This window comes from Scylla paramamosain, chromosome 4, assembly GCF_035594125.1.
Source record: "Scylla paramamosain isolate STU-SP2022 chromosome 4, ASM3559412v1, whole genome shotgun sequence".
Classification (NCBI taxonomy): Eukaryota; Metazoa; Arthropoda; class Malacostraca; order Decapoda; family Portunidae; genus Scylla; species Scylla paramamosain.
The window spans coordinates 2,065,932-2,077,500 of record NC_087154.1 but is presented as its reverse complement, the minus strand read 5'-3'; the positions used below and the strand labels follow the sequence as shown (position 1 = coordinate 2,077,500).

The 11,569-nt window shown below is 44.6% G+C and overlaps 1 protein-coding gene across 1 annotated transcript in view; it reads right to left on the bottom strand.

Annotated features, from left to right (window-relative positions):
- Window positions 1-6,397, bottom strand: part of LOC135097575 (protein grainyhead-like) — a 235,375-nt gene extending 228,978 nt beyond the window's left edge. The window contains 2 exon segments of the mRNA XM_063999498.1: window positions 5,440-5,521; window positions 6,306-6,397. Of these exon segments, the coding sequence (XP_063855568.1) occupies window positions 5,440-5,521; window positions 6,306-6,397 (174 nt within the window).
- Window positions 6,398-11,569: the final 5,172 nt, after the last annotated feature.

Below are 11,569 nucleotides of genomic sequence, written 5' to 3'. Positions count from 1 at the left end.
TTGTATGTGGCAACGAGTTCTGTCTCAGTGCGGCGTGTCCCTTTGTTCCCGCGGTGGCAGTTTATAATATTCTTTCGAGCGAAGCAGACCGCTGCGTGGGAATGCTTATCGCCAATCAATTCCCAGCGTGTTAATGCTAATGCAGGTAAAATTTTATTAACACTTTATCAAAAAATCCTGCCAGCGTGAGTAATAGCTGTCCTCGAAGCCATACACCAGGTCCATATAAGGGGCCGTCACCGTGCAGTCTTTTTTCGTCTCCCCGGCTTTTTTTTTTTCCCGCCGTGTTGGTGAGAGTGGAGGCTGCGTGGTCAGGGGTCGCCGTGGCCCCTCACACCTGTCTTGTTAGCTGATAACGAGCGTACGATCGAACAGGGGGTCCTGGCATCCAAGCTTTGTTTACTTTTTTCCCTGAGTGCCCTGAGTAGAGAAACGTGCACGAGGGCTTGCGTGAAGGAGGGGACGGCCACGCACCTGACAGCAACAGCCACAGGTGCTCCTTAGCAGGCGGCCAGTGTTCAAGGCTACTGGCTTTCCGGGACTGACTCACTCTTCCTTGTTCCATTCCTGTAACTTTAGGTTTTGCAACAATAAAGGTATATCCATTTCTCTTGTCATTACGTACTACAACATGGTTTGTTAATTATAATCCTTCAGGTTAAGTGACAGTAAAGCGTTAAAAAAAGTGGAATACATGAAAAATACTTGTTTTCCGGGTAAAAGTGACTGATTATTTTTACAGTAATTAAAATTCTATGCTTGTCAGATCCCTACGAATGTAAGAACCGTGGAGACATTCTGCAGTATATATATATATATATATATATATATATATATATATATATATATATTATATATATATAGAGAGAGAGAGAGAGAGAGAGAGAGGGAGGAGAGAGGAGAGAGAGAGGAGAGAGAGAGAGAGAGAGAGAGAGAGGAGAGAGAGAGAGAGAGAGAGAGAGAGAGAGAGAGAGAGAGAGAGAGGAGAGAGAGAGAGAGAGAGAGAGAGAGAGAGAGAGAGAGAGAGAGAGAGAGATTAAGATGAATAGATAGATCAATAGATATAATGGCAATGTTTTAGGTTATTTTCCAGGAAATAGTACTGCATGCTGGTGTGTCATTATGTCTGTTTCCCAGAATGCCCTACATCAGGCGACGCAGGGGGAGCGCAGTGGTGTTGGGGCACGCCAGAGATTGCTTACCCGGCGGCACTGTTGCTTCTCGCCTACAAAAAATTCACTCCTTATCTTTTCTTTTCTGCGTAAACAGTACCGCCCTCACGAATCAACGCGTATAATTTTTCTTTCACTTCACCGCCAGAAACACTTCTTGACTTTCACAGCATTGATTACTTCCAGCATTGTTAACCATCTTATTCTTCCCCCGCCGGTGCGGATAATGGCTGGGGGCGGTCACGCAGTTCGGTGGCGGCGCTCCTCGGCGGGCTTAACCTATCACGTGCCTCGTCGGTCACAAGGGCAGGAAGATGTCAATGCGAGATGTCTAACTTTTTTTCCTCCAACCTTGCCTGCGGCGCTCTGCCTCATCCTCTTCATCCTGCCATATCAACTGGCAGGGAAAAATAAACGAGTTTACAATTTTTTGCTTTCATTTAATCCAGACATAATAAATATGTCTGACTACTGCTGTTGGTCTTGGTACTACTGCTGTTGCTGTTGCTGTTGTTGCTGCTGCTGCTGCTGTCGCTAATGCTGCTACTGTTATTATTATTACTAAAAGTTATTTTTTTGCTTGTGTTCTTAGTTCAGGCAATAAATGCACAAACGCAAATATGCTGGTGATGGCAGGGGAAGAAACCCGCCCGGCCGGTACTTCCTTCCTCACAAAAGAGCCGAGTATAAAAAATGATGCAAAAAAATTCTCGACCCATCCACTTGCCGGTCGCTTGCGGCTGCCACACAGTGCGTGGCGCCGCGGGTGACAGGCAGCTCAGCCTCACGCCACCTTCCTGAGGCCTGGTGCAAGTAAACGCCGCCAGGAAACGCTTACGTAATAACTATCATTTGATGTATTATTCTGTCCTAAATGCGATCAATTACTATGGTTTCCTCGTCTCGTAGGTCGTGTTTCTAGGATCTGGGCGATGGTTCTCATTTCAGGCGGATTAACATACGATTTAATGACTCAAGATGTGGCAAATAGAGTTGTTGGTGAAAAGTTGCAGGATGAAGATGTGTTATTCTATTTTACAGTCGACACGTTTGAGGAAGTAAGTACCACTGCTTCATCCTACATCGTAAAATCCATCCGAGTGGTTTCTTCTGGAAAATTACTATCTTTTATCAGACTTCGGCCACTCCTCCTCTTCCTCTCACCGGTACAATTTCTCGTACCGTTGATGTTTTGTTCCGTGTCTTCCTGGTTGGACTTTTTCCCTTGAATTATGAAGTGTGGATAATATCTTTTAGTGAATAAATAAAAATAAATATCCGTAGCACTTTCACATCTCTTCCGTTGTTCATTTTTTTCCTTATAACACTCTCCCTCCGCCAGCGTTCCTCCACCTCCCCCTTCTACACCTTCCCCTCCCTTCCCTTCCCTTACCAGTCTCCTGTGGGTCTAGCCTTCCCAAGCAGATTCGCTCTATCACATGTCGAGGCAAAAATAAGAGACGGTGGGCAAACATGTCAACAAAGAGGACCACTTTTGCATTATCACTCTCTTCTCTCCAAGTTCGATATGCTTTCACTATGATGCTGCACGGGGAAGGCAGAGGAGGAGGAAGGGGGACTGGAAGGGAAGACGAGACAAAGAGGAAGGGAGAGGAAGGTTGTGGGGAAGGGAGGAAGGGATGGTGAGATGAATAACGGGAAAAGGTTCGAGGTTTACCAACAGTTACATAATGCCTCAATGAAAGAAAAGTGAAGATGAATAACATGATTTTGGTGAACGGAAACATGCAAAAAATAACACATGACAAATGACACGTAAAGCAAGGAAGGGTGGAGGGGGAGGGAAGCGAGAGAAGCAAGACATTGGAAAGGTATGGTTATTAGTGCAGGAAGAACGAGGAATGTATTGAAAGGCATCGAATTATGGCTAGATTTGTTCGTGTTCAGCTGAGTGGCAAGGTCTTACTATACAGGAGAGGCGGGATACATGCTTGTAATAAAAAAAAAAAAGGAACAATGATTTCGTTAAAGGTGGCATTCTGTAACAAAAGGTGCAAGGCAAGACAAACTACAGGTATATATTAAAATACTTGCATGGAAAGATCTTGTAAAATAACCTAGAGTAAGTGTTGTGACGATGATAAAACACTCTCTACTATCTATTTCTCATCTAACGAACGGATACTGACAAAAGCAATCCCAACAACAATAACTACTAATATTACTATTGCTCAATGGCAGGCAATGGCAACTACAATGATAATAATAAAAAAAAAATAACTTCAATAACACTAAACATCAATAACAACAATCATGACAATAACACAGAAAACACCACGAACAGTAACCCAGTAACACAACAACCACTCACTCACAAAACCAATATACACAAAATCACTACAATAACACACACACACACATACATACTGAAAAAAGAAAAGAAAAACACATTCAATACCAATACACACAAAACCACAAGGGGTCAAAGGTCAAAACTCCCCTAACAAAACACTCGACCTCGACACATTTACCTCAATCAGGCAAGAGAAGAGGAAGAAACAGCGACTAAAACAGTGTCATCCACGTGAAGATACACTAGGCAGGCCATACTTTGCCTCACCTCGCCTCGCCTTGCCTTGCCTTGCCTTGCCTTGCCTGAGAGACACACACACTTACTTGTACCTTATGACGTCACCGCGACAGAAGCCCCAAGCTCCAAGTCATTTCCGGTAAAAGTACGAAACGACTCGACCTTTGGGAGTGTTGAGTTTCAGGGGCGGTGCGGGCATTGTCTGGCTGTGTTCTTACGCCCTACTGGTATTTGATGGTCTTGGCTCATTCTTCTATTTCAATTTGATCGGTCGGTAGGTCGGTCGGTCGGTCTCTCTCTCTCTCTCTCTCTCTCTCTCTCTCTCTCTCTCTCTCTCTCTCTCTCTTGTTTCAAATTTATCGTTCTATCTGTTTCAGTTACCTCCCTCTTTGTTCTGTTTCAATTCTTCTGTTCTATCTTTTGTTTCAATTCTCTCTCTCTCTCTCTCTCTCTCTCTCTCTCTCTCTCTCTCTCTCTCTCTCTCTCTCTCTCTCTCTCTCTCTCTCTCATTTCTACCATCCGTGACTCCTTCCCTATCTTTACGAGTGTCGTTGGGTGTCACTGTACAATTTATAAGCCATTCATTTCAAGTATTTTCGGACTTCATATATCTCAGAGACAAACTGCTGTTGTCTGGCTCCTGAGAGTGACATTTTGAGGCACACATAAGTCGGCTGGGGCTCTTGATTTATTGATTTTTGTTTATTTAGTCAAGTGTTTGCCTACCTGAGATTTTTTCTGTCTTAAGATTAATGGACCGTGGGTAATCGAGTTGCCAGAGATCGTGTGAGTTGCGCCTTTATGGAACAAAACATAAATGGGCGACTTTACTAATACACTGACGTCAGCCAGAACAGCAACAACTTGCTGATTTCTGGCATTATAATGTTTATCTGACTTTTTTCCTTCGAGATCTTGGCCTATAGCACAGATGGATAATTTTGCTGCAACTGTTTCATTGTGGACATTTAAGTGGTCTCTTGTATTGTGGAAGTTTATTTGCTTAACTGGTCGGCCCCGCCCGTAGTTCTCCAGCCAGATTTTTAGTGTCAGCCATAGCACAGCCTCATGACATCCCTCAGAGTCCCCGATGCAAGAGCCGTCGAAGATAGGGTTTATGAGAAGCATGTCGGTGTTCTTCGGTCACTCAGCTCAGCGACAGCTTGGAAAAACAGCAAGCTTCCGGCGGGATCTGAAGTCCGGTTTCTAAGATCACCACCACCGATTACTGAACACTAACCCCCCCCTCTCTCTTTCTCTCTCTCTCTCTCTCTCTCTCTCTCTCTCTCTCTCTCTCTCTCTCTCTCTCTCACGAACACAAATTATAAACAGACATACTAGGCACATACCTGTTAGCAAGCATGCTGTGATTTATTACACCTTGGAAGATAAAAAAAAAATTCATGCACCTCGTCTAAACGATTGTTTAAAGCACTTTGTACGCGCGTGCACACTCACACACACACAGAGACACACACACACACACACACACACACACACACACACACACACACACAAAGAAAAAAGTAATTTATTGTAAGAAACTGAACAGATAAGTAAGACATTTCGGTGGTGTGTGTGTGTGTGTGTGTGTGTGTGTGTGTGTGTGTGTGTGTGTGTGTGTGTGTGTGTGTGTGTGTGTGTGTGTGTGTGTGTGTGTGTGTGTGTGTGTGTGTGTGTGTGTGTGTGTGTGTGTGTGTGTGTCCGTGCGCGCACGCTCTCAGAGTTAGGCGTCTGTCGGGTCTTACTCTCGCCTGAAAGCTCACCCCTGAGGCTGAAGGTCACCTCCGACACGGGGCTGAAAGAGGCATGTCCCTAAAGGTCAAAGTTCAGCTCCTCTTGACACTGAACACCGACTATTTAAGTTTGAGAAAAAAGAAATAGATACATAGAGGCGAGAGGGAATGTGCGGTGTGTGGCGGCGGGCACGGCGCTCCCCTCCTGCTGGTATCCACCTTTAGGTTTTCGTGGTGTTTTAAGTCAATTTGCACCTAACATAAGGGTGTCAGTTCTCACTACAGATTTAACAGCTTGTTATCTCACTAGTACTACATATCCTTTTGTCTCTTTAAATATGCGAAGGTAATTTTAAGTTGTATATAGGACGAGTAGAATCCTGTTGACACACTAATCTTTTTTTTTTTTTTGTCTCTTAGAGTGTCTCACTCCACAAGGCCACTTTTTGGGGCTGTCGCGTCCTCCCGCCACCACTGGTCACCACCGCCGGCCCACTGTTGCCACGCCCCGCCACTGCACCAGGCTGGCCACGCGACAACTCTCAAGTCAGGCGCGCACTTTTTTTTTTTCTTAACCTCCTTCATTTATTTATTTTTTCCTTATGGTCTAGTCAGACCCATAACTTTATGTGTACTGATGGGCTCATAGAGAGCATTACTATTAATTTAATTGATGTTAATTAATTAATGTCAGTTTTTAACTGATATCCAGTTGAAATCATGCTTAAGATCATAGAGGCAACAAAAATAGTACGCACATCTACATACTTGGCAACAGTGGAACTGTTGAGGAGTCATTTACACGACTTGTTGATGAACGCGACATTACGGGTCTGTGGTACAAACCTGCCTGCGGGTGGCGGGGGCAGGTGGTGGGAGGGACCCGTCCTGGGTGCAGCTTCTTCCCCAAACCGCCCCTGGGGATCTTGTTGGGTCATCTTGCCCTGGCCAGACGAGCCCATAACAGGTGTTCAAGACTACTTGTTCGACAGGTAAACCAACACCCTGATTATTATTTTCCCACAATGTCACACCTGAATGGCATCCGTTCACGTTTATTTTTGGACAACATTCCAGCCTATAATTTATGAAAAAATCACAGAAAATAAAACAGGTGCCGCTCGCCCATCCCGACGTGTCCCGGGCACAGGTCAAGATACAGACCGACAGGCCGACAGTTATGTGAAGTTACTTGCTGCCTGGCGGGGAAACAAAATTATGTCTATTACGAGAACGAACAAAAAACCTGATGACAGTGCAGCATTCGATTTAATCATGATCATTCTATTTTACGAGTCGGGTTATTACCCTCGCGCCAATCCCGGCAACGCGGCGCAGCTCTTGCTAGAGTCTGGCGGAGTGAAGGGTTGTTGGCCGCCCCTTACAGCCCACGCCCTCACTCCCACAGCTCCGCCCACGCCCTGCTCTTTCCGCCCCAATCCGCGCAATCAACCTTCCCGCAAACTGAGAGTACAACACATAGTATGGTGTTTATGAATGAAAAACAAGTCCTGTTCCTCATTGTTACCGAGAGGGATGACCGCTGAGTGTTGACAGCCGGCCGACCAAACTGGTCTTTCCTCACAGACCGCTAAACTGGTCCTTCCGCGGAGACCGGTTAGGTCAGTCAGGTTAGACTTTACTGTTATAGTGGAAGAGACCCCTGGTCCAGGTAGTGGTCAGGTGTGACGTCATATGGGACTGCGGCTGGTAGTTAAGCCGCTAGGAGAAGCCCAGAACAGCCCTGGTCGTCCTGGTGAGGGGCGGCGGAGAATGTCTGGCGTGGAGAGGTCATACTCAACAGATATGAACACACACACACACACACACACACACACACACACACACACACACACACACACACACACACAGAGGCTGTGTATTAGTTGTTGCCAGAACACTGGTAATAAAGCGACCCTTCATGAGTACCTGCACACACCACCGTGGCGGCGATACATCACAACCAACAGCCACCTGCACTGCCCGGAGGTGGCGTGTGGCCCACGTGTGCCATTTGACACCAACAGGTGATAATATTTCCTTTGATCTCTGATTCTTTTCTTGACTCTCTCCGCTGCAGATTAACAATTAACGGCTTTTAATTAAGCCCAATGATCAGTCTTCAGATGAAATCACCACCGACGACGTTTGACAAAATATTCATTATCAACCACATGGGGTCCATGTGCTGCCTTCAGGATCTTGCCTAAAAGGTTTTCTTTTTCGAAACTTCCCCGCCATGAGGCAACTTATCATATATGAAAAGAATTATTTTTTTTTGTTTTTGTTTTGGCCAAACACATCTTTCCTGCCGTGGAAACCACGCTGTGAATTATGTATCATTAACATGAAAATCGGAAATCACTAAAATATCTAAGACACATAACATGAATGAACTATAAAATATATTTAAGAAAATCTTTTCTTTATCATTTACATGTATTGTAAACATGACACAGTCATTAATTTACGTCGGAACACACAAAAACATCATTACCAATTACAAATTAATATCATCTTAAAAACGATGGGAACAAAAACTAGTCATGGTTTTTATTGCGCTGCACTATCATCCAGGAAGGAAAGAGAGACTTGCTCCTATACACTCGTGCTTCACTTGCTTCCGCCAGGCCTTAGTGCCCTGGAAAACACGCCCTCACGCACACTGGCCTGGCTGCACTGCTATGAACACAATGACGCCGCGTTTTCCACACTGAACTTACTTTACTTCATCTAGCAGAAGAGAAAACCACAGTATATTTTCTTGGGCGATTCCTCGCTTAGTTCCCGACGCCCCGGCGGTGTTGGCAATCGGCGGGGCAGGGACACAAGGCCGAGCGTAGGCAGGCCAACACGCACGGCCGCCGGAAAATAATAGATGCATAAACGAGGATCACGAAACCAAAATCACGGATATTTATGTACATGAAATTTCAGGACTAAGAATATAACTTTCATAATATATATAAATGCGCTGTCCACAGCTTATGGGAGAAATCGAGAGGTGAACGAAGGCAATCACTTTCGACTTTTCCCAGCGTGACGCCTCTCACCCGCCGCGGCCCCGCCGTCGCCTCCCCCAGCGTTCTCGCCGCGTCTGTGAGTCAGAAATGAAACTCAAGAGCAGATAAATGTGTCAATGGCGAAATCGTTCAGCCATAAAAGAAACCAAAAATATTGTTACCTGAATCCATTATACTTATTTCATGAATATTCACAGCAGAGAAGAAAAGAACGAGAACACCATAAAACCAAATGGATTTTAAAAAATTATAGGAATACCAAAATCATATGTATGTATGTATGTATGTATATCTATCTCTCTATCTATCTATCTATCTATCTATCTATCTATCTATATATATATATATATATATATATATATATATATATATATATATATATATATATATATATATATATATATATATATATATATATATATATATATATATATATATATATATATATATATATATATATATATATATATATATATATATATTCTTAATCACCGTCGTGATGAATAGGCCTTCCAGGTCGCCATAACAAAAAATATAGTAGGACTTTACCATTGTATGTAAATGAGTCTTTGACTTAATTTTCATTCAGAGAAGAGACTCTTCATATTGACACTCGCGTGACTCGGCGATTCTCATGACCTGTGACACTCGCTGGCTTGGAATACGATAATCATGAACTGCTGAGAGAGAGAGAGAGAGAGAGAGAGAGAGAGAGAGAGAGAGAGAGAGAGAGAGAGAGAGAGAGAGAGAGAGAGAGAGAGAGAGAGAGAGAGAGAGAGAGAGAGAGAATCCAGATACAGCATCATTTTCTTAGGAGCAAAGGACAACCACCAGGCCAGACGAGCAGTACCTCAGCGTGATCCAGTCCACCTGCTGTGGCTTGATTCACGTGAGAGCCACCTGGCACAAGCGGGTCAGGATAGAATTCAACAAACAGTCTGCGGGAACCACACGCCAAACACGGCCACGCACTCGTCTGGTTTTAGATATATTATATGTGTGCTTTTTTGTCGATCAAGATGATGTTAAGGAAGGAACTACAAAACCCGCTGGTTAGAGTCTGTGGCGTCAGAACTTAACTGTTAACTATACATTGTTACGAGATTAAAAAAAAAAGGTGACACAAAATAAACAAATACAGACAAGGTATTTCAAGGATATTTGAAGGAGAGTCTCTCCACGGATAATAATTTTTTGCAGGTTTAAAACACCACAGTGATAAAAGCAGGCTGGCTAATGTGCCACACTTAGTGGAAATCATTTACAGAAGAAGGGCAAAGTGCGCGCGAGTCTCCAGGCTGGTGCAAGGTCCTCCTGACTTCCCAGAACTACCGGAGGTTAAACAACAGCAAAAGCGATGCCAAATAACGATACAGATTTCCTTTACCCAAATGCATATTTACGGAGTAGTCACCATAAATCAAATGAATATGATATTAATTACATATACATAATGTTTTAAATGCATACACGATTGAAATTTTACAAAACGTTCAGTATGAGAGAGAGAGAGAGAGAGAGAGAGAGAGAGAGAGAGAGAGAGAGAGAGAGAGAGAGAGAGAGAGAGAGAATAACCTTTCTTCCAGCTGCGGCCTCGTCTTCACTCCATCCCACTTAAACCATTGCAGAAAAGCTCACCTCCGATCACCACTCTCTCTCTCTCTCTCTCTCTCTCTCTCTCTCTCTCTCTCTCTCTCTCTCTCTCTCTCTCTCACACACACACACACACACATAAATTCAATATTTAGTCGAACTGTTCACTCGCATTATTATTTTTTCTTGTTTTTTTTTTCTGGAAAGCTCATGTCCGCCTTTAATACGTGCTGTTTGTATATACTAACCTCTCTCTCTCTCTCTCTCTCTCTCTCTCTCTCTCTCTCTCTCTCTCTCTCTCTCTCTCTCTCTCTCTCTCTCTCTCTCTCTCTCTCTCTCTCTCTCTCTCTCTCTCTCTCTCTCTCTCCCCAGACTTAAACGTTCACGTAACCCACGCATATCTCACTCAAGCAGTGTACTAATTTATTGATCATATCGACACAAGATTCCTCGCTCCACCTATGCTTTCCTCCACCTCCTCACCTCTCGCTCGTACTGCCTCCTCCACCCATGCCCAACACCTCCACACACACACACACACACACACACACACACACACACACTCAAACTGACACACCTGTTCCTCTCACCCAATAAAGGAGCATGGCGGGAGGTGTCCACTTACCTGCCCATTTCCCTCACTAAGAGTCAAATGAATATAAACGTTTTCTAAGCCCCTCGACGTATATGGCAACCAATAAAGAAGAAAACACGAGAAATCTTCGTTAAATCTGGAGAGGCGGGCGAGTCCCATCTCTTTATGCGGCGCGGAGGTCAAATGGGGTACGAAGAACCGGAGACGGAGTAATGCGGAGGAGAGGAACACTGCGGGATTGAGGGGAAGACCTGCAAACGTAGCGAGACGCATATATTTCTCCTTCTTCCTCGAAGCGGAGATAGAAAGTAAGAAGTGGCGAACAGAGGTGAGCAGTGCCCTCCGAGGCGCGGGATGTAGGCCGGGGTGCTCCGAGCTTGGTAATGGTGACACACACACACACACACACACACACACACACACACACACACACACACACACACACGGGACTGCGAGAACTTACATACCTATGAAAAATATTCAAAACGATTATTTCTTTGTTTTCCTTACATTTACAAGATTACGAATGTAAATAAAGCATAATAAACGTAATGCATGTCGAATGAATTTACCTCACACTCAATAATGTTGTGCAACTGATATCTAATGAGCACAAGAGTAGTGCCGTCGTCACACTCCCGTGAACAGCCAGTACTGACGCTTGGTTAGGAGCCAACGACCCCCCGCGGCTGGCGCAGCATCGCCCAGACGGTAACTGTAGCAGCGGGGCGGGCAGGACCAGGCGGGATGCACTCAAGCACGCCGCCCCGCCCATCACCTACGCCTCGGCCTGATGCTCTCCTGATTCGCGTTTTATCATCTGTTATTGTGAAACGTGTTTTGAATCTTGAAAGACGCGCGCACTAGTTCCCAGCCCGGTCCATCCTCTACGGCGTCAC